This window comes from Hylobates moloch, unplaced genomic scaffold (assembly GCF_009828535.3).
Source record: "Hylobates moloch isolate HMO894 unplaced genomic scaffold, HMol_V3 SCAFFOLD_18, whole genome shotgun sequence".
Lineage (NCBI taxonomy): Eukaryota > Metazoa > Chordata > Mammalia > Primates > Hylobatidae > Hylobates > Hylobates moloch.
In genome coordinates, this window is record NW_026652293.1 from 49,927,222 (window position 1) to 49,952,013 (window position 24,792).

Below are 24,792 nucleotides of genomic sequence, written 5' to 3' on the forward strand. Positions count from 1 at the left end.
TCCTTGTACATTGTGGGTACACAGTAAGGGGTTTATTTAATTGAAGATACTGAGAAATAATCAGGAGTTTTAACAAGGTCATCTCATTGGGCTGCTTTTTAAAACAGGCACTCATGATCTTAAATGAGAAAAAATGTAAAAGAGAAAAACAGAAAAATTACTAATTTTAAATAATAATATAAAAAGAAACAGGTTGATAATTTCTTTCACTTCATCTTCCTCCTTTTAAACCACTTACTGTTTCCATTGCAATAAAATATCAATGTGACTCCACTTGTACAATATAAACATGGCTACCCAGTTTACCTTTCTGGAAACTAAACACTGATATAAAAGTGCCAAATAAATAGTCTATTTGGTAACCTTGATAATATCTTAAACTCTCAGCAACAAAGAAACATAATTGAGTAGAGTCACGGGTCCAAAAATCATCACTATTTAAATTTATATCATATATTTATTTGTAAATTATTCTATCAGTTTCCCCATCAAAATTTAAGCTCACTGAAAGTACTGTTTGCTACTACACATAAAATGTTCTCCGATTAAATTAAGAACTCAACAGTACCCAGAAGAAAATGATTTCTCAGTAAGAGAAATGTTTATCTATATGAAAATAACTGCACTGTTCAACAAAATATAATAATCCAAATCTATAGCTTGATCATTCTAGCTTTTCATAACCAGGTCAATATCCTGGGTCAATAACTCAGCAGGGCCACTGATAAACTGTAGCATATCCTTGGAAGGAAGAGTGACTAGAATAGCATTGAGTCTATAAGGCAAAGCATGTAAGAAACAGTCGAAGATCCCAAGAAGAGATTTTGTGCATGTATTTCCTCAGGACTCAAGAGGCCTTCATTAACTTTGGCTGATTTTTTTTAAAAAATGATAATAATGGGATCTATCAAAAAAAGTACAAAACTCATGGTCATTAAAAGCATCTATCTGGAAGTTGACTAATGTTCTGCCAGCTAATTTTTTAAGTGTAGGACATTCCTAGTATAGCCAAGGCTGTCTTCAAGGATCAATTTCTTTCTTATTCCTTATAATAACAGAGGCCCCAAGTTTTAAATAGACACCTTGATATTCAGATAGGGCATCTATTTGCCAGCCTCTTTTGCTTTTGCAGTGAGGTATGGATATACAAAGCAGTTCTGATCAATAGGATATGAGTAGAACTGATACAGGCTCCACTCAGGTAACAGCTTAAAGAGAAATCTGCTTACCCTGGATAGAAATGGACGGTTGGAAGAAAATATGGAAGTTCCCTGTTGAGGACAGGGGAATGCCTTTAGAGAGTCAGTAAGCTGAAGAAATGGAGCTCCAAATATGTTTTCTCAGTCTAGTACATTGTCTACTAAGTATTTTACAATACACTGTTGAATTTTTTCAGTAAATAAAAATATTTTCACCGTGTTTAATGCTCCGTACTCTTAACTCATTGACTTCATTTATAGGTCCATATGGTCTTCAGAAAAAAGAAGCATAATTATGGGGTAATTACAATGAGATCTGTATTATTATTTATTGAACATAAATCTATCTTCAAGGTCATATAATAAATTGAACATGAAGACAATAGAAGCTTGAGCACATTTTCAAAAACACATTATTTTCAAGTTTTCTATAGGTTTGAGTTAAACCATCTCTTAAAACACTGATGCTTCATGCTAACTTTGTTGTTCACTGAGTGATGGAGAATTTTAAGCAGTATGTTGAATAGTAAAACTAGTCGGAGGATGCCAACTAACACTGAAAAGGAGGATTATACTGCATTCCACATCGGGAAAGGAGAATGAACCAAAGCATCAGGTAGATTGAAATCGGCTCTGCATGTGACATGTGTAGCTCCAGTGAAGTGGCTGCAGTGACTGAAGAAGATGGGAGAAAGGGAATATCAGGAAGTAAAGCTAGGTGTCTAGACTGTGACCAGAAGATAAAAACTCATAAAGGTTTGCCCAGATTGGACTCAAATGATAGGCAAAATAAAACCCATTTTAGGTAACCCTACAGGAGAATGACATAACTAATTAAGTATTTTAGGGGAATTATTCTGCCAATAGTATATAGGGTAGACAGGAAAGAGCCATAGATTTTGGTGGGAGAAAAGGGCTTAAGAATTGGGAACAAAGAGATCACCACAATGAGAGACACAAAAATAAAGGAAAGAGCAATGAAGTCAGTATTTCTTCATCCTAGGAAGGGCACAAATGAGCCCGTCTTATGCACGGTGTAGATTAAATTATCCATGGCTATTTCTGCATGATATACAAAACAACCAGAAAAGCATAGGTTTTCTAACAATTTTAGTTCATCATTTAGATATCTGGTAGGTATACAAAGTATTGAGATGATGGGCTGGGTCTTTCATTGAAAAGACCAAAGGGAGCAAATGTTTGTAACTATGATTTCAGAGTTTTTCCAAAATCAGAAAAAATGTTTAAAACGTGTGACTTGTGTTATATATACAATTAAAGTTAGAATGGAACAGTAAGTTTTAACAATCAATAATTACTCAAAAGGATATAATATTTGATCTATTTGTTTTGGTTTACTTAGAAAGAAGGATGTATAAATCATGGTTATTTGACTGTGTAGTAGACAGAGTACTTTGTTTCCAAAATTAGAGATATTGATAAACACTAAAAGAGCAAAAAACCATCATCTTAGGATATCAAAAAGTTAATTGATTGCAAATTTGGAAGGATTAACCTGAAGGTAAAAAGAGTGAATGTGCTGTATCTGTCATTTAGGCTGTCTGCCCAGGTCTCCATTGTCTTCCTGTCTTCTGGGATACTTACCACCTTGCTCCTACCTGATGAAATGGTCCCTAAAAGCTATGCTCATTTTATAAGTATGTGACACCCCTGGCCACAGTGAATTGGCTCAGAGGTAACCAACCAAACAAAACTGAGTCAATTTGAATTGTCCTCTAGAAATTATAACTAAGAGGTAGCTAATAAATCTCTCTGTTGTAGCTGGCGGTAGACTTATAAACAATTTCAGGGGACACAGGGTGGCCATATGCCCATATAGAGAAAGAGAGAGGTAAAGTCCCCTTTCGAGAGAGAAAGAGAGAGAGAGAGAGAGAGAGACGAATGAATATGTATCAATGGAAGCATTCTAATTCCTGAGTCCTGACTGCAGTGGTCCTTCTCCTTAGGTTTTTATGGAATATCTAGTTATAATATAGTCTCCATTTATGTTTAAACCAGTTCAAGTTGTTTTCTAATACTTATATCTCAAAAACAATGAACTCTTCATCAATTCCTTCTTGTCTCTTTGATCTTACTTGTCACACTGACCAATGCCAAAGGAAAAGTGTGGCCCAGTTATCCTAGGCTGGGTTCCTTGCTATGTAAACAGAACTTTTGTTCTACTCCTTCTCTGGCAAGCAAATCACACCTTTGAGTTTGTATCATGCTCATTTTTATAGACCCATATAACTCAGAGCTAATATTGGCTGACAGGACAACAATTAGCACAGCTGTTAAACAACTGATAAGTACTTATATTTATCATGATATCATAATGAATTTATTGTAAAGAAGGTATAGTATTTTAGTTAAAATCTTAAATGCAAGGAGAGCCATAGATGGGGCCTATCCCTCTCCCAATTGGGAAAGAGATGGAAAGATAAGTTTGTATATAATAAGATTAAACAGTAGCCTATTTTATTAATTTGATGGCATGTAGAAACAATTCTAAGTATTTCTATATAAAACTAGAACATATAGCCTCTTCGGTAAAAACATTTAGCCAGTTTTATTCAGAGATTTAGTTCATCATTTGAATATTTGGCATTGTATGGATATTCAACTCAAATTTTCCTTTCTCTGGAAAATAAAATTGACTCTTGTTAATCTGATTTTTAAAAAACTGTTAAAAGGGATTTATTTCAAGTGTAGAAATTTTCAATTATGAAATAAATCTGATCGGCTGAGTTTTATCTAAAGTATCCTCCCAAAATAGTAACATAAATATGCAGATAATTTTGAATAAGTTAAATAGTTATATCTGTGTTGGATAATGATATAAATACAATAATGATTTTGGAAATAAAATATGTAGAAGCCACAAACCAGAAACAGGGAGAAGTTACCTGTTATAAGTTAACAAAAGGAATGTCATTATGCACTGAAAATGTAACACATTTCTTTCTTACCTGGTTGACACTGATTACACCTTCTTCCTTGACGATTAGGCACACACAGGCACTGGCCACTGATTGGGTCACAAATGGTCCCAGGTAATGTCCCCAAGGAGTCACACTCACACATCTGGCAGCGTTGAAAATTGTCAATGGTCAAATTGTACCTGTGAGGCTCACACTGATTACAGCGAAGACCTGTTACCCCTAATTTGCAAGGACATTGTCCTGTTGATTTGTCACACAGCAGAGAGCCATTTGTTGTCCCAGTCTTATCACAGTTGCAAGGCAGACAGAGGAAAGAATTATTTTGCCGTAGGTAGAAGTTTCCCTCCAAACATTTATTGCACTGTCTCCCTCCAACATTGGGCTTACAGATGCACTGCCCTGTCTTAGCATTACAGACAGTCCCAGGGAGGGATCCAGCTGTGTCACAGTCACAGGCCTTACAATTGGTGACATCTAACCCATAAAAGTTTTCTCTGCAGGTGTCACACTGAAGTCCTTTGGCTTCTTTTTTGCACTCACACTGCCCAGAGAGAGGATTGCAGAATTTGTTCACTGAGCCATGGAGGTTACACTGGCAGGGCTCACATCCATCATTATTAAAGCTTCGGAGAAATTTAAATCCAAAATTGCAACGATCACACCTAAGCCCTAAAGATAAAATATATTTAAAAGGTGAAGATGGGAAAATGATTTCATTCAAAATAGATGAGACACAAACGATGCTACTGCAGACGATACGAACACAAAATATTGAGTGTTTTCTCCTAAGCAATGCCACAGGGGACTAATCATACTCTCAAAATTCAATGGCAATATTTAATTTAGCTTTAATATACAACTGTTTGCGATGAACTTCATAAATTTTTAATTACTAATGCAAAGAAAAATGCTTAATGCAAACGTTGTTTCTGTTACATATGCTGGAGCTCTTTTTCTCTTTTACAAATCTTAAAAATTATTTTAACAAATGTGTTCATTTAAAATTATAGTAGAATTACATATAACAAATTAGTTGTCTTCCTAAAGATAAGAAATCTCTAAAGATGTTTACTAAAATGTTAAGCTGAGTACAAAGTTCCAGCTAGATAGAATGAATAAGTTCTGGAGCTCTACTGTACAGCATGGTGACTATACTTAATAATAATGTATACTGGAAAATTGCTAAGAGATTAGACCTTAAATGTTCTCACCCCAAAAAACATGATAAGTACATGAGGTGATGGATATGTTAATTAGCTGGAATTAATCATTTTATAATGTGTACATATATCAAAACATCCTGTTGTCGGCCATAAATATATACAATTTTTATTTAATTATACCTTCGTGAAGCTGGGAAAAAAGAAAAAAAATGTAAGCTGATAACTATTTTTGTGAAAACAGCATATATACTTATTTCTGAATCCACACATTTAAGTAATTAATATAAATAAAACTTATCCAGGGCAATTTTTGGTTTAATCCTTTTGTATGCTCCTCTATTTTATCATTTTCAATTAATATAAATTATGCTCTCCTTGGCTCATAAAGCAATCACATTGCTTGTCATCTTGTGTGACTCAGAACATACCTCTTTAAACACTAAGTAAATGCTGTTTTTTATATTACTTCTATTTAAAGGAGTACACATATACATTTTACGAATGAAGAAAAATGTTTTATCACCTAAACTTAAATCTCTGACAAGTAAGGTTATTCTAAAAAAAAAAAAAAGGGTATTGCAAGGCAAAGAAATAAAAAAATTAGAATAGTAAATGTTTAGATGCAAAATACTTCCTTTAGATAGTCTCCAGATATCCACGAATTTAAATAACTGACTGCATGGGTTGAATCAACTGAAACATTTATTTCAAGCTATAATTGCAATTTAAAAATTAGTCTTAAAATAAGAGTCAAAAACACACTCAGGAACTCATATGTAGAAAAGCATTTCCTAAACTGGAAGGAAATGCACAATATATATGTATATATATGGATAAAAATTCAAGAACTCCAATGGAAGGCAAGTTCTTTAACAGTGATGAATGACTCACCTAAGGCATATCATTTAATTTCAATAAGGAAAATAAAAAAGGACCACTATTGCTGCAAATTTTAAAAATAACTGTATTGTTAACAAGAATTATGACTCATTTTGAACTATTAAAATTGGTCTACATGGATTCATATCATATCAGTTTTAAAAATATGCACAGTGCTTATTTGAATATGCCATACATAATCCTGACAGGTAATCTATTCCTAACGATACTCAGGAAGGCCTACAGGGCATCACATTCGGTGTTAACAAGTACAGGCGAGTTAGCACACTTGGCATTTAATTCACATTCTTCTCCCTTTTTATTCTAGATGAATGACCTACTTTAATAAAATTATTGGTGCTAATGTATTTTACTGGTGATAGAATCATTAGTAAGATTTAACAGTTTTGTTAACTCTAACAGTTTGCTTTCTGAAGCATATACAACACACACTTGTATTTTCTGGGCTTCTTTTTTTTTTTTTCATATTAACAGGGTGAAATTGAATAAAGTTACTTGCTGATCCCATTAGGAAAATAAATATGCATATCAAGTTTTTGTTTTTATAAAAGTACTACATTTGCAGAAATAACACTAGAAATAATAATTATTTATAATACCGAAGTAATTCAGTCTTCACAAAATATATTTTATGTTTCCTGCAGAAAACCATCTGGATCAATCAACAAAACAGGCAAATAGTAGGGATAGCATAACACATTCTAAATTAATTTTGATTTTTCCCTTCCTCAAGCTCTGGAATCTAACCATCACAAGAAAGTTTCCATTGATACAAAGAAGTAATTATTTCACTGCCTTTAAAGGCCTTGCTTTAACTTTTGTTTTCACATCTTGAGTTTAAAATATATCTCACATTAAAGAACAAAGGATGCCATACAAATTGAATTCAGGGTCTTAGAATTCCTTCAGCATCATGGATAGCACATACAAATACGTACTTCTCTTTACACGTTATTCTTTCTTTCTAAAAAATTAGTTTTTGTAGGCTTGAGATGCATAAAGGTAAATTATGTTACAGATTTTCATGTAATGTTTCTTTAAACCAGAGAAATCTCGTGTAATGCCATTAAACACACCTACATTCTCTTTATTAAATTGAAATGCCTGTCTAGCTGAATTGTGTAGCATGATGTATACTTACATAAATAAAAGATAAAGAATTAGATTTAGAGGTATATCACAGAAATGAAAATAGTATTCAGAATGATATGTACATATGCATGTGTACATGTAAGCATTCGTGTGTGTGTGTGTGTGTGTGTGTGTGTGTGTGTGTGTGTGTGTGTGTGAGAGAGAGAGAGAGAGAAAGAGAGGACTGTGTGTAATCACTGCCAGGCATATTTTTATTATTGTAAGGTTCAGGTCAGTGTTAGAAAAACCATGGATGACTTGGTGTCTTGAATGACAATAGAAAGGCAAAGGTCTTTTTTAAACTTCCTATATGAACCAAGACATATTCAGTTACAATACAGGGCTCACTTCATCAGGAAACTTTCCTCTCATAATATTCTCATATATCAAAATTTCAAAGTGCATTATGTACATAGCACATTTCGGGCACTTGATAAATTTTGTCCTTATGTGGTGGTGGTTCCCCTCAAAAATGTTGGATGTAATAAATTGCTATAATCAAATCTAATTTCTGAAAAATACCTGTGGGAGTAACAAACAAAAAAGCACGTCTTGTATAAAAAAATGATAAATAACACCGAAGGTAGCTGTTTATTATAATCAACTTGGTGCTGAATTACAAAATTAAAATTATATAGCCCTTTATAAGTAACCCTAGCAATATACATGATCTGTAGAATTATGTTGACTTATTTTGCATTTCATAGGAACAGTTCAAAGAAATATAACAGAAAAAAACGGAAAGATTTATCACAAAGGACCCTGTAGCACAGAATATTTTGAAAAAAAATCCATTTATTTTGGTCTATTAAGAAAACTAGCATGGAAATGATTTGCTTAGAACTCATTAAGTGTAAAACATTTTGAAAAAGTGCTAATTTTCTGAAAGAAACATCTATGCAGTAAGCAAATTATATTTTTTCTATGACTTATTAGTATGGTACCATGTGAATTAATGCATCTACAGAATAAAGAAACTTCTAAAGGGTTGATTAAACTAAGCTTCAAGCTGTAGTTTGATAGAATTATTAATTTAATCATTTTAAACAGTTAATTTCATCCAAATTGTTTTTTTTTTCCAGCCTGCCTTGAGCAAAGAAATTTGCTTTACTCTTCAGTTAAGAAATCAAATAGAGAATTTTATTCCAGATGGTAATAGAGATGTGACTGTAAACTTTTGCATTACACGTACCAATAACGTTTGCTTTGCACTTGCACTGGCCTGAATTTTGGTGACAGGTAATATCTCCATCCACTGTCCCAGAGGTATTGCAGTTACAGGGACTGCAGCCATCAGGATCCAACTCTTGTAGATTGTAGAATCCATTCTGGCACTGATTGCACTGTCTGCCAGACACATGTCTCTTACAATTACACTGGCCTCCAATCTAGAGAAGATACAACATTTTGTAGAATGATGAATGTATCTATTTTTAGATAATTTGCTCATTAGGTACAAGACAGGGAGGGAGGGAGAAGAAAACTAAATGTTCAACAGACAAGAAGGTAATAAGATATTTTTCCTCTTGACACACAACATGGGAGGCTTCAGCAGGGGGAATACATACAACTGAATGGAAATAAAACCCATAGAAGTTAGTCGTATATGAATAAAAGGGAAATGGGGGAATTAACCATTCAATATTATATAAAGAAATAAAAATATATATATTTAGAGACTGAAAATAGAAAACAGTCAGCAGTTAATTTAGTCTTTAGGACACCATTTCTCTCTCTCTCTCTCTTTTTTTTTTTTTTTTTTGAGACGGAGTCTCGCTCTGTCCCCCAGGCTGGAGTGCAGTGGCAAGATCTCGGCTCACTGCAAGCTCCGCCTCCCGTGTTCACGCCATTCTCCTGCCTCAGCCTTCCGAGTAGCTGGGATTACAGGCACCCGCCACCACACTCAGCTAATTTTTGTAATTTTAGCAGAGGCGAGGTTTCACCATATTGGTCTCGATCTCTTGACCTCGTGATCTGCCCGCCTCAGCCTCCCAAAGTGCTGGGATTACAGGCATGAATCACCGCGCCCAGCCCACCTCTCTATTTTATTCCTCTTGTTTACTGTCTCATTGATTTAAACTTGTTTTGTACATGCTAGGTATTTAAATTAAGGGAGAATCTTTCTATAATGATATAATGACATCATCCCATAAACAGTGTAACAATGTTTAATGTTATTTGTTAATAGAATTATTTATGCCTATTGATACTGACCCTAATACATTTTTTCTTACCCAACTCCCCTTTTAGGACTATTTCAGCCTATTTATGATTCATTTCACCACATTAAATATACTTAGCTGATTTATATTGTGATAAGAAATTCCAAAAATTTTTCTTGCTTTAAAGCATTTTCAAGCAAAATAACAGCTAAAACACTGTGTCATTTTATTCTTTAAGCATCTGGTTTGAAAAGAATGAAAATACATAAAATACAGTGTTCATCTACTATATGCATAGATAATACTATGTTGATTAAAGAAAGATAAGAACTAAACTCTTCATAAGCGGACATATGTATATAAAATGTCAAATAAATACGAGAAATTTAATAACTCAGGACTCTAACACAGCAATGTGGGTACGACTTCAAATCTCTTTTATAGTCCCTGACATTTTCCCTCCTAATTTTCTTTCACCTGGATTGAATCCAGCTCTTCACATTTGGAGGCAGAGTTACCATAGAGGGAGGTAACCTACATGTGGAAAGATATTATTTGATTTCTATTTAATTTCAAGGATATTAAAAAATATCTAGGTTGGGATTCAGTTACAAGATATAGGGAAGGACTTAGAAATTAAATAATTTTTAAAGAACTGTCACTGCCTCAATTGTCCTTATCCAAGAAATAGAGACTCACTGGAAGCTTTATTTAAGGATAATTAAGACAATTGATATGAAAATATCTAAGACTGAAAAATAAATGGTTATATGCAAACCAAATGTAGTTGTAGCTAATAATGAACCTCTATATCAAAGATGTATATAGGTTTAGAAAGATGAGTGAGAACGATGAATTGCCTTCTTGTGTCTGGCTGTTTCTCAGTCTTATTCACATCTAGTCCAAAGAATACAAAATCATTACTCAAGACAGAGATTTGATTCAGCCTACAAAAATAAATGGCATTTATTGGTGGATATGTGTAACATATAGGCATACCATGAAAATCCAATAGGCCTGTGAGTACGTACTTGTAACACTTCAAGTATATCAACCCACAACTCAGGCCTGAGTCATTGCTGGTACTTTACAGGATCAGTCCTTTTCTCCAAAGAGATAGTAAACACCTTAAGGCATTGGACATACGTGATGTTTCCGTCAAAGAATAATCTTAAACATTATTCACATGTAAACAATACTTTTTCAAAGAGCAAGGAAGCGTGCAAAAGGTAAAGAGAAATAAAAGTGCAAAATCTGTATCTTTTATATGCTTTTTTTTTTTTTTTGAGATGGAGTTTAACTCTTGAAAAATGATTCAAACAGACATTTAAAAATGCCTGCAAATTTGGAGTACAATGGTGCGATCTCAGCTCACTGCAACCTCCGCCTCCCAGGTTGAAGTGACTCTCTTGTTTCAGCCTCCCCAGTAGCTGGGCCACCAGGCATGGCTAATTTTTTGTCTTTTTAGTAGAGATGCGGTTTCACAATGTTGGTCAGGCTGGCCTCCAACTCCTGACCTCGGATGATCTGCCCGCCTTGGCCTCCCAAATTGCTGGGATTACAGGCCTGAGCCACAGTGCCTGGCCTTGTTGTATTCTTATTTACATGTAATGCATGTATCAGCTGGAGTGTCCTTGCCTTTTGAAATCTAGATAAGGCTGCCTATGACCCTAATTCCATCCCTGAATGACAGAAGTCCTCCTTAAGTTTTTAAGAATTCTATGCGTATTGATCATCTCGTAGTCGCCCTGACCCTACACTTCCGCTTCTTCCATTTTGAAGTCTTTCTGGCTACTGCCAGCACTGCCCTATGTCACCCAGAGGTGAAACTCAGCTAATGCCTCAATTTCAAGAACTCTTGTTCAAAACAAACAAACAAAATGTAGTTGTTAAACTTTATTAAAGATTCCGGGTAAAAGAGGAATTAAATCATTACTTTGCAATTCATAATATCCCTTTAGTTTCCCTATAGCTAGAGATTTTCATTGGCACTCCAATTACCTACCATCTTGCACTCCAATTATCTACCATCTCTGTGGCTTCTCTCTTCTTCCTCCTTGCTCTGCCATAAAGCATATCCACTTTTTTCTATACACCTGACTTTACATGGTCACTTTTTCACAGACATCTCAAAAGTGTATAATATTGCCTTGATTCTTGCCAAAACCTAAGTCTTATCCAGATATTTTTGTCAATAGAAACAATTCTTTCTATATGAACAACTCTGCCACAAATTAAAAAAATAACAAGTTTACTCCCATTTCATTAATCTAACTCTCTGTAACACATATAGATTATAATTTCTGTATATTAACTATATCTTGAAATGTAGTTTAAAAATAAAATAAGGCATTATTGTTTTTAAAAATGTTAACTTTAGTCAGTTTCCCAAAATTCAACTGAAAATACCAAGTTTACTTCTGTAGATTCCATAGCTGTAGATTCTCCCTTTTTAATGTGAGAAAATACAAATCTACTCATATTCTAAAACCAATTCCTATCCACCAAGAAATAGAAAGAGAGAAAGGCATTCCCCTTTCCTTTAAAAATACACAAAGACACTCTTTGGTACGATCCTTCCACAATAACTCTAGATTGACCTATTGGTTTTCTTCGGCCAAATACTAGAACATATACCGCTTGCAAATATGATTCAAACAGACATTTAAAAGTGCCTGCAAATTTGGAGTTCATACTCTCTTGCTGGGCTTGGAACTCTGAGATCACCTTGTGAACAAGCTCATGCTATCCTGCTGGAATATTAGAGGTTGTATGGCAGAGAACTGAGGTGCCCCAGCTAATATTGCCCTGGTGAACAGCCAGCTTGTCAACCACCATATATGTGAGTGAAGTCTTCCTATCTAACTGCTACTTGACCAGCTAGCTAATCACAGACAAATGAGAGAGCCCAGAAGAGGTTGGACAAGCCAGTGCACACCAGCACTGAGACAAACCATAGAATCTTAAATAAATAAGCAATTTTTATTGTTTTTAGCCATTAACTTAAGCAGCAAAAGTTAATAGATATAATATCATTGACCAGAACTTAAACCACATTTCTACACCTAGCTGCCAAGGAGGCTGAGATATGTAGTTTATTCTCTATGATCATGTGATCAACTAATTTTGAGCTTTCTTTTACTAACATGGAAGGAAATACAGATAAAGCAGTACAATTACTATCTCTGATAACAAACAAATATCTATTCACAGTTCAAGCCATGGAGATTCTCCTGCTCTTTATGGCTTAAAATGCAATCTTGGTCTTATAAATTTGGGTCTTGCCTGAATCACAATTTTGGCCTTAACATGCTTTCAGCCACAAGAGCAGAGAAAAGAAATGATCATCCCCACGAGATGCAGTTAGAAACTCAGAAATAGCTTTCATTAGCCTGGCTTGGGTCTTCCCTTCTTTTGCTAGTTTTGTAAAGTAGAAGATATTTCTTTGAAATCTTCATCCTTTCCTAACATAGGCATTTAGTGCTATTAATATACTACTAAGTCCTGCCATATTGGGTATCTCACAATTTTGTTATGCTGTGTTTTCATTTTCATTCAGTTCAAAATACTTCTTAATTCCTCTTTAGGTTTCCTCTTTTAATCTTGGATTATTTAGAATTGTGTTAGTTAGTTTCCAAATATTTAAAGCAATTCCAGGTTATTTTGTTATTGATTTCTTTTTTTATTATTATTATATTTTAGGTTTTAGGGTACATGTGCACAATGTGCAGGTTTGTTACATATGTATCCATGTGCGGTGTTGGTTTGCTGCACCCATTAACTCGTCATTTAGCATTAGGTATATCTCCTAATGCTGTTCCTCCCCCCTCCCCCCAACCCACAACAGTCCCCGGAGTGTGATGTTCCCCTTCCTGTGTCCATGAGTTCTCATTGTTCAATTCCCACCTATAAGTGAGAACATGCGGTGTTTGGTTTTTTGTCCTTGCGGTAGTTTACTGAGAATGATGTTTTCCAGTTTCATCCATGTCCCTACAAAGGACATGAACTCATCATTTTTTATGGCTGCATAGTATTCCATGGTGTATATGTGCCACATTTTCTTAATCCAGTCTATCGTTGTTGGGCATTTGGGTTGGTTCCAAGTCTTTGCTATTGTGAATAGTGCCACAACAAACATACGTGTCCATGTGTCTTTATAGCAGCATGATTTATAGTCCTTTGGGTATATACCCAGTAATGGGATGGCTGGGTCAAATGGTATTTCTAGTTCTAGATCCCTGAGGAATCTCCACACTGACTTCCACAATGGTTGAACTAGTTTACAGTCCCACCAACAGTGTGAAAGTGTCCTATTTCTCCACATCCTCTCCAGCACCTGTTGTTTCCTGACTTTTTAATGATGGCCATTCTAACTGGTGTGAGATGGTATCTCATTGTGGTTTTGATTTGCATTTCTCTGATGGCCAGTGATGATGAGCATTTCTTCATGTGTTTTTTGGCTGCATAAATGTCTTCTTTTGAGAAGTGTCTGTTCATGTCCTTTGCCCACTTTTTGATGGGGTTGTTTGTTTTTTTCTTGTAAATTTGTTTGAGTTCATTGTAGATTCTGGATATTAGCCCTTTGTCAGATGAGTAGGTTGCAAAAATTTTCTCCCATTCTGTAGGTTGCCTGTTCACTCTGATGGTAGTTTCTTTTGCTGTGCAGAAGCTCTTTAGTTTAATTTGATCCCATTTGTCAATTTTGGCTTTTGTTGCCATTGCTTTTGGTGTTTTAGACATGAAGTCCTTGCCCACGCCTATGTCCTGAATGGTATTGCCTAGGCTTTCTTCTAGGGTTTTTATGGTTTTAAGCCTCACATGTAAGTCTTTAATCCACAGAAGGCTAGAAATAACTAAAATCAGAGCAGAACTGAAGGAAATAGAGACACAAAAAACCCTTCAAAAATTAATGAATACAGGAGCTGGTTTTTTGAAAGATCAACAAAATTGATAGACCGCTAGCAAGACTAATAAAGAAGAAAAGAGAGAAGAATCAAGTAGATGCAATAAAAAATGAAAAAGGGGTTATCACCACCGATCCCACAGAAATACAATCTACCATCAGAGAATACTACAAACACCTCTACGCAAATAAACTAGAAAATCTAGAAGAAATGGATAAATTCCTCTACAAATACACCCTCCCAAGACTAAACCAGGAAGAAGTTGAATCTCTGAATAGACCAATAACAGGCTCTGAAATTGTGGCAATAATAAATAGCTTACTAACCAAAAAGAGTCCAGGACCTCATGGATTCACGGCCGAATTCTACCAGAGGTACAAGGAGGAACTGGTACCATTCCTTCTGGAACTATTCCAATTGATAGAAAAAGAGGGAATCCTCCCTAACACATTTTATGAGGCCAGCATCGTCCTGATACCAAAGCCTGGCAGAGACACAACCAAAAAAGAGAATTTCAGACCAATATCCTTGATGAACATTGATGCAAAAATCCTCAATAAAATATTGGCAAACCGAATCCAGCAGCACATCAAAAAGCTTCTACACCATGATCAAGTGGGCTTCATCCCTGGGATGCAAGGCTGGTTCAACATATGCAAATCAATAAATGTAATCCAGCATATAAACAGAACCAAAGACAAAAACCACATGACTATTTCAATAGATGCAGAAAAGGCCTTTGACAAAATTCAACAACCCTTCATGCTAAAAACTCTCAATAAATTAGGTATTGATGGGACGTATCTTGAAATAATAAGAGCTATCTATGACAAACCCACAGCCAATATCATACTGAATGGGCAAAAACTGGAAGCATTCCCTTTGAAAACTGGCACAAGACAGGGATGCCCTCTCTCACCACTCCTATTCAACATAGTGCTGGAAGTTCTGGCCAGGGCAATCAGGCAGGAGAAGGAAATAAAGGGTATTCAATTAGGAAAAGAGGAAGTCAAATTGTCCCTGTTTGCAGATGACATGATTGTATGTCTAGAAAACCCCATTGTCTCAGCCCAAAATCTCCTTAAGCTGATTAGCAACTTGAGCAAAGTCTCAGGATACAAAATCAATGTACAAAAATCACAAGCATTCTTGTACACCAATCACAGACAGATAGCCAAATCATGAGTGAACTCCCATTCACAATTGCTTCAAAGAGAATAAAATACCTAGGAATCCAACTTACAAGGGATGTGAAGGACCTCTTCAAGGAGAACTACAAACCACTGCTCAAGGAAATAAAAGAGGATACAAACAAATGGAAGAACATTCCATGCTCATGGGTTGGAAGAATCAATATCGTGAAAATGGCCATACTGCCCAAGGTAATTTATAGATTCAATGCCATCCCCATCAAGCTACCAGTGACTTTCTTCACAGAATTGGAAAAAACTACTTTAAAGTTCATATGGAACCAAAAAAGGGCCCGCATCGCCAAGTCAATCCTAAGCCAAAAGAACAAAGCTGGAGGCATCACGCTACCTGACTTAAAACTATACTACAAGGCTACAGTAACCAAAACAGCATGGTACTGGTACCACAACAGAGACATAGATCAATGGAACAGAACAGAGCCCTCAGAAATAATGCCGCATATCTACAACTATCTGATCTTTGACAAGCCTGACAAAAACAAGCAATGGGGAAAGGATTCCCTATTTAATAAATGGTGCTGGGAAAACTGGCTAGCCATATGTAGAAAGCTGAAACTGGATCCCTTCCTTACACTGTATACAAAAATTAATTCATGATGGATTAAAGACTTACATGTCTGTTATTGATTTCTAATTTAATTTAACTGCAGCCAGATAATATACTTTATATGATTTGAATTATTTTAAATCTATTGAGGCTTGTGTTATGGTTCAGAATTTGATCTATTTTGGTAGATGTTTTGTGTAGGCCTGAAAAGTAGGTGTAGTTTGCTGCTCTGTTGGGTTGAATGTTCCATAACTGGCCAGTAGGTCAAGTTCGTTGACAGTGTTCTTCTAATCTATGGATTTACTGATTTCCTGTCAGTTTGTTCTATTAACTGAGAGAAGGGTATTGAAATTTTTGCCCACAAATGCGGATTTTACTTTCTCCTTCAGTTACATTAGTTTTTGTTCTGTGCATTTTGAAGCTCTGTTGCTGGTACCGAAATATTAAGAATTGTTATGTCCTATTGATAAAATGACTCCTTTTGAAAAATGAAATTACCGTCTTCATCCTGGGCAATATTTTTTCTTGGACAAAATTTCTAAAAATTCATGTTTTCTCATATTAGTAAAGTCACCCTAGATTTCTTATGTTTAGTGCTCACAGGATTTATCTTTTCCAACATTTACTTTTAACCTATTTGTGTCTTATACTTAAATATCTTTTCTGTAAGTAGCATATAGTTAAGTTGTACTTTTTCCTTTTTTAACCAATCTTCCAATCGCTGTCTTTTAAGTGGAGTATTCAGAACAGGAAAATTTAGCACTATTATTGATATGATTATGTTTAAATCTATTATCTAGATATTTTCTATTTGTCCCATCTGTTTGGGATTTCTTTTTTCCTCTTTTTTTTGCCTGTCTTGTGTTATTTTATATTTCTTTATGATTCAAATTATCTCCATGTTGGTTTATTAGCTATAACTCTTTGTTTTATGATTTTAGTGGTTTTTATCCTACATCTTTATCACAGCCTAGCTTTAAGTGACAGACTAGTTCAAATAGAGTATAAGGATCTTACAATAGTATACAATTGTCCCTTGAAAAACATGGGTTACCACTGCATGAGTCTACTTATAAAAGAATCTTCTTCCACCTCTGCCAGCCATGAGGCAACAAGACCAATCTCTCCTCTTCCTCTTATTCCTCCTCCTCATCTTACTCAAAGTGAAGATGAAGAGGACAAAGATCTTTATGATCCACTTTCACTTAACAAATAGTAAATACATTTTCTCTTTCTTATGATTTTCCTAAAGATTCTCTTTTCTCTAGATTACTTTATTGTAAGAATAAAGTATATACAAAATAAATGTTAATTGACTGTTCATGTTATCAGTAAGGTTTTGGTCAACGGTAGGACATTAGCAGTTAAGTTTTTGGAGAGTCAAAGTTAAACATGAATTTTTGACTGTGCAGGGAATCAGTGCCTCTAACTCCCATGTCGTTCAAGGGTCAAGGGTACTTCCTTTTCCCCCTCCTGATTATTGTGTTATTGCTGCCAAACATTTTACTTATACATGTTATGAAACCTTTACTATATTATTATTATTTTTTAAACTGTCAACTATATTTAAAGAAAATTAAATCATTAGAAAAATACCCTCCGTATTTACCAATGCAGTTGCCATTTTGTGTGCTTTTTGTTTCTTTGTGCAGATCCATATTTCCATGTGATACCATTTTATTTCCTACTGAAGGACTTCTTTCTAATGTTTCTTATAGTATAGGTTTGTGTGTGATGAACTCTTTCATTATATGTATTGCAAATAGTTTTTATTTCACCTTCATCTTAGATATCTTTACTAGATATAGAATCATAAGTGCACTATTTATTTTCTTTCACGGTTATAAGAATGTTGCCCCACTGTCTTCTTCTTTGCATTATTTTGGATAGGAAATCTGTTGTCATTCTTATTGTTTTGCCTGTGTATTTAACATGTCTTTTTCCTCTGGCTGCTTTAGTATTTTGTTTTATCATTAAAAATTTATCACTAGCTTTGAGCAATTCAATTATAATATGCCTTTTGTGATTTCCTTCATGTTACTTATTTTTTAGTTTTCTTGAGATTCATGAGTTTGTGGCTTTATGGTTTTCAGTGTACTGTACTTGGAATTTTTCAGCCATAAATTCTTTGAATTTTTTTATGATCCCACCTCCACCCCACCATTCCTTTAGGGACTCCAATTACACATATACCAAGGCTCTAAAAGTTGTCCCACAGCTAACAAATGCTGTTTTCATTTTTACAAGTGCTCTTTCAACTCTGTTTCATTTTGGATAGGTTATATTGCTATGACTTCAAGTTCACTAATTTTTTATATATAACATAAATGTTTTATGTTTAATATATAATCAGTTATATCCAGTGTATTTTCATTCCATACACTGTAGGTTTTTCTCTGGAATTTTGATCTGTGGGGTTATTTAGTACCTTCCATATTTTTATGTAACTTTTAAACTATGTAAAGTTATAATATCTGTTTCAATATACTGGCCTGATAATTCTAACATCTCTCACAATTCTGGATCAGTTTTGATTGATGCATTTACATCCTCATTGTGAATTGTACTTTCCTGCTTCTTTGCATGCCTGATAATCTTCAATTTGGTGCCAGAGACTGTGAATTTTTTCCTGTTGGGTACTATATATTTTGGTGTTCTTACAAATATATTTGTGTTTTGTTCTTGGATGCAGTTAAATTACTTGGAAACAGTTCCTTTTGAGTCTTGCTCTTAAGATTTATTAGGTAGTATTGAAGTAGTTATCAGCCTAGGGCTATTCTCCACTATTGAGGCTAGACCCTTTTGTGTACTCTTATCAAATGTCCCATGAATCATAAATTTTCTCACCAGTTCAGCTAGTGGAAATAGGCACATATCCCAGCATTACATGAGTGTTAATTATTGTTACTTTTAATAATTCAAAGTTGTGCTTTCTGCAGCCTCATACATGCAATGAACAGTAGTGCAGTGAATTCTTAAGGAAGATGCTCTGTAGATCTGTGGAATTATCTCTTTGTTCCTCTCTCTGCTCTCTGCAAACTCTAACTACTTTGAATTCCTGAAACACTTGGCTACATCTCTTCAATTTGGAGAACCCTCTGAGCTCCATCTGGGTTTTCTCTCCCTAAGTCATGGACTGCAAATACTCTGTAAGCAGTAATCTGGGTCAATTGTAAGATTCACATAATTTATTTCCTATTTCTCAGCAAACATTGTCCTCATTGCCTGATGTCCACCATCTAGCAAACAATTATTTAACACATTTTGTCCATATTTTTATCATTTCAAGCGGGATGATAAATTCTGTCACACTGTTCAGTCAGAAGTAAAGTCTCAAAAAGACATTTGGACCTGACACAACAACTATAAACTCAATTTAAGAGAAAACTAGTTGACAACATTCAGAGAGAATTTTCAGGAGCTGCATCATAGACGGAGTTGCATTGGAAACATTTATTCAGCTGTTTAACATAGCTCCAAGCTCTAAACCCAAATAACACAGAGCTCCAAAGAAGTTTGGCAGTGATACCTATGCTTACTATACCAGGGAAATGGAAAACCATGGATCAAAAACCTCATGCCATCCTTCAACTGTTCCTGTTAAGCAGCCAAAATTGGAATCCTGAACCTTCAATCCCGTCATCAGCACTACACTTTCTTACAGACAAACTCCAAAACATAGCAGAATTTGGATGGAGATTAGCAGAGGCGCAATGCACACTGTGATGTTTAGAAGCTTAAGAAATAGCATTATAAACAGGAGCAAAATTTAGAAACATACTGGTTACTGCGCATGTGGTTGGGAGCAAAGGAAAGGAAAAAAAGATGTGTTTTAATGTAGTAACTACTCAAATAATTTAAATCTATGGTCTGTAGCTTTATAACTGTCAATTGAAATGGAATATTTCATCTCAGTCTAGGTTACCACTATAAGATGTTGCTGCCAAATACAGCAAATTAAATTATAATCAAGCTGATCTGTAGGTATATATCCTATTGTGATCAAGAGCCAGTTCCCAGGAAGACAAAACTATGATCAAGAGCCAGTTCCCAGGAAGACAAAACTAAAGGATAAGTGTATTGTACACATTCTGCTTTCTTACAAAGGATCCAACTTATTAGAAGTGATGCATTCAAAGATTAATAAAATTAAGACACGATTTATCCATGAGGAATACTAGGGCAGAATAAGTAAAAATTATAATAAATTTATTTTCTTGCTCAAGAAAAAGGATACAGGTGTTAACTAAGACTGCCCATTGTCAGAAAAATATGCATCTAAATAAATTTAGTAAATATAAAATTTTTGGTAAGATTTAGATTAAGCACATGTATTTTCCTCTTTTTCTCACTACTTTAAAATAATGGCAATTTTAGAAAGTAAAACCCATAATTTTAATGAGACCAGCAGAGAAAACAATATGGGAGAAATATATTTTTCAAAAATTTCAAAGACGAAAAATGAAATGAAGAAATATAAATAAATATTGGCAACGTTCTTGACTAATCAGAGAAACTGGAGTATGAGTGCAGGCTGATTTGGATTCCTAAAGCAAGAGGATTGATTTAAAAAAGAGTTAATAGTAAGAGATGAAAACAATTACCAATTTTTGATAAAGTTCAGATCAAGCATATGCCTTTTCCTTTTTTCTTGATACTTCAATAAAAAATAGGAATTTTAAAAAATATAACCCACAATTTTAATGAGGCCAGCAGAGAAACCAATAGGGAAGAAATACATTTTACAAACATTTTGAAGACAGAAAATGAAATTAAGAAATAGAAATAAATATTGACAACATTCTTGAATAATCAGAGAAGTTACAGCTTGAGTGCTGGCTGAATTGGATTCCTAAAACATGAAAACTGATTTTTCCTATAGAATCTTTCAGAGCCCGAAGACTTGAAGATAATGAAACATTGAGAGAAGTAAGAGGACACACACAGGTCTAAAGTTAAACAATGGTTCTCAACTGAGGATGATTTTGTCCCCAGAGGAAGTTTCCGGTTGTCCCAGTGGGGGAGGAGTTCTACTGGCATGTAGTATACTGACATGTAGCCAGGGATTTTGCTAAACATCCTGCAATGCACATATCCATCCCTCACAACAAATTACCCAGCCCAAAATAGCCATAGTGCCAAGGTTGAGAATCATGAATTAGAGGTATTCCGCATAGAAAGTATTTAGATTTTCAGATCCCCTTTTCAACCCCACTCAGCCAGCCAAACTAATCCTACTCCACAGTGACATCAGTCTTATTGTCAATAATAATTGAAATTAACCTGCTCCATTATATTGGAACATCAACAATTTGTTATTGGAAGAGGCACAAGGTAGACATGAAAGGATTAAGTGAAAGTCTGTATACATTGCCTATCCCCTTTACCACCACAATTCCCCTTCTACACAGTTTATGGAAAGCCGGGAGCCAGAGTTATTTTCCATAAGGAGGAAACTGGCAGAGGAAACTACAAAGATAAGAACTCTAGAACTAATATTTGAGCTTTTAACCTCTGCAAAGTAAAGCTGTATTGCTGCTCATAAACATGAGTAAAGGCCATTTTGGAAATGTTTTACCATTTCTCTACAGAATAAAGCAGATGGCAAAATTCATCAAACATGTGCAAAATATACAATGTGAATGACAGAAACAAAAATAAAGGAGGAGGACGAAAAATGATAATCCAGATGAGGAAACAAACAATGCAGGGAATTAGAGATAGAAGAAATCATCAACTAATAACAATTTAATAAAATATCTCTGTTATCCCCAGAAGATAAAAGTTGTATTCATTAAAAAATATAGAAACAAAAAAAAGCCTAAAAGAATAAACAACTGGTGAAAGAAAGAATTCTTAAATATTAAAAATATAGAGCCAGGCATAGTGACATATGCTTGTAGTCCCAGCTACTCATGAGGCTTAGGTAGAAGTATTGCTAGAGCCCAGGAGTTTGAGTACAGCCTAGACAATATACTAAGATTCTATATCCAAAAAAAAAAAAAAAAAAAAAAAAAAAAGGCTGGAAAAAAATCTCAACTAAAAGATTAGAAGAGAAAGATAAGAAAATACTTCAGAAAGGCTAATAATAATAATGAGATGAAAACAAAATAAAAATATAGAATTTTCAGAAATACACAAAAAGGAAAAAAAATTAAAAGAAGAAGTTAATAAAGAATTAGTATAAAATAAACATTTTCCAGACATGAAACCATAGTTTTAAAAGGCTTAATGGCTAGCAAACCATCATGTGCCTATGCCTCTAAACTAAGAAACGACCCAACAGCGTCACTCCTGGTGAGCCAGTTCCAGAACCAGCTGATCCCTTGAACACTCATGCCCCCGGCCTGAGAAACAGCCCACGGCTTCACCCGAAGCAAGCCAGTTCCTAAGCTAGGTGACCCATAACATGCACAAACATGCCTCCATCCTGATAACTCACTCAGTAAGCCTGATTCCAGTAAAGTCATGTCACTGCTGCCACAAACTCCCACAGGTTAGGTCAGTGAAACATTCACAAACATTACTGACATGGATTACAGTTGAAGAAACTTCACAGAGACTACACTACTGTGCCCACTCAGGACCAAAGCTATCACCCTCTGCTTAACACTCTAGAACTTATCTATAGGAGTAAATCTTTCCCTATAAGAGCTAGTCCATAATATTAAAAGAAGCAATTACTTTACCAGATGTGCAGGTATCAATGTAGGAACACAAGAAACATGAAAAAGCAAGAAAACATGACACTACCAAAGGAACACAATAATCCTCTAGTAACAGACCCCGAAGTAAAAGAGATTTACAAAATGCCACAAAATGAGTTCAAAATAATGATGTTAAGGAAACTCAGCAAAATAGAAGAAAATACAGATATGCAATTGAAAAAAGTCAGGAAAAGAATTCATGATCTAAATCAGAAATTCAACAAGAAATTCGTATCATGAAAAGGAACCAAACAGAAATCTTGGAGCTGAGCAATTTAGTTAATGAAATAAAAATACAATCAAGAGTTTCAACAACAGGCTAGATCAAGCAGAAAAAAAATGATTTATGAACTCAAAGACAGGTCTATTGAAATAACTCAAGCAGACAGAAAGGAAAAGAAAACAGAATAAGAAAGAATAAAGAAAGCCTACAGGACTTGTGGGACACCATTAAGCAAACAGCTATTCATACTGTGGGAGCTTAGAAAGATGAGATGACAAAAAGGGTAATAAAAACCTATTAATGAAATACTAACTTAAAACTTCCTAAGTCTTGGGACAGACATAGATACCTAGATCCAGGAAGCTCAAAAGTTCCCAAATATATTTAACTAGAAAGGTCCTCTGCAAGACACAATATAGAAATAAAAAAGATCAGAGAAGAAGGACATAAAATTGAGACCAAAAACTATACAAAAGCTCAGCAAAACAAAAAGTTGATATTTTGAAAGATAATATCGACAAACCATTAGCTAGACTAAGAAAAAAAGAAAAAAGACTCAAAATCAGAAATGAAAAAGGAGACACTACAACTGAAACCACAAAAATACAGTTGATCATTGGAGACTATTATGAACAACAATATGCCAACAAATTGAAAACCTAGAAGAAATGGATAAACTTGTGGATACATACAACTGGCCAAAAATGAACCAAGGAGGAATAGAAAACCTGAACAGAACACTCACAAGTAATGAGATTGATTCAGTAATTAAGAGTCTCCCAACAAAGAAAAGTCCAGGACCAATGGCTTCACTGCTGAATTCTACCAAACTTTAATAGAGGAACTAATACCAATTTTTCTTCAACTATTCCAAAAAATTGAAGGAGAGGAAATTCTTCAAAACTAATTTTATAAGGCCAGCATTACCCTGATACCAAAACCAAATACGCAACAGCAAAAACTACAGGCCAATATTCCTGATGACCATAGTTGCAAAGATCATCAATAAAATACCAGCAGACTGAATCCAACAGCACATCAAAAATATTACATACCAGGATCAAGTGTGATTTATACCGAGGATGTAGGAATGATTCAATATGAGCAAACTGAATAAATGGGATAAATAAAACTATATCAACAGAATGAAGGACAAACCATATGACAATCTCAAAAGACAGAAACAGCATTTGATGAAATTCAACATCCCTTTATGCTAAAAACTCTCAGCAAATTAGTATGGAAGGAATGTACCTCAATAATAAAGGCCATATATGACAAACCTACAACCAACATCTTACTAAACGGAGAAAAGTTGAAAACTTTCCTTCTAGGAACTGGAACACGATGATGATGGCCAATTTCACTACTCTTTATTCAACCTAGAACCAGAAATTCCTAGCCAGAGCAATTAGGCAAGAGACAGAAATAACAGGAATACAAATTGGAGAGGAGGAAGTCAACTAGTTCTAGTTTGCAGATGACAGGATCTTATATGTAATAATATCTTATATGTAATAAAAACTAAACTCTCCACCAAAAAACTCTTAGAAGTGATAAACTAAATGAATAAAGTTGCAGAATATCAAATCAACATACAAAAATTAGTAGCATTCCCATACACCAAGCACAAATTAGGTGAAAATGAAGTCTCACTTACAATAGCTAAAAAAACAAAAATACTGAGGAATAAATTTAACCAA

The 24,792-nt window shown here is 34.6% G+C and overlaps 1 protein-coding gene across 1 annotated transcript in view; it reads right to left on the reverse strand.

Annotated features, from left to right (window-relative positions):
• Window positions 1-24,792, reverse strand: part of USH2A (usherin) — a 798,563-nt gene that overhangs the window by 614,945 nt on the left and 158,826 nt on the right. Inside the window, exons 12-13 of the mRNA XM_032136481.2 lie at window positions 8,528-8,723; window positions 4,169-4,810 (exon numbers count right to left, since the gene is read on the reverse strand). Coding sequence (XP_031992372.1) covers window positions 4,169-4,810; window positions 8,528-8,723 — 838 coding nt within the window. The remainder of the gene's footprint in view (window positions 1-4,168; window positions 4,811-8,527; window positions 8,724-24,792) is intronic.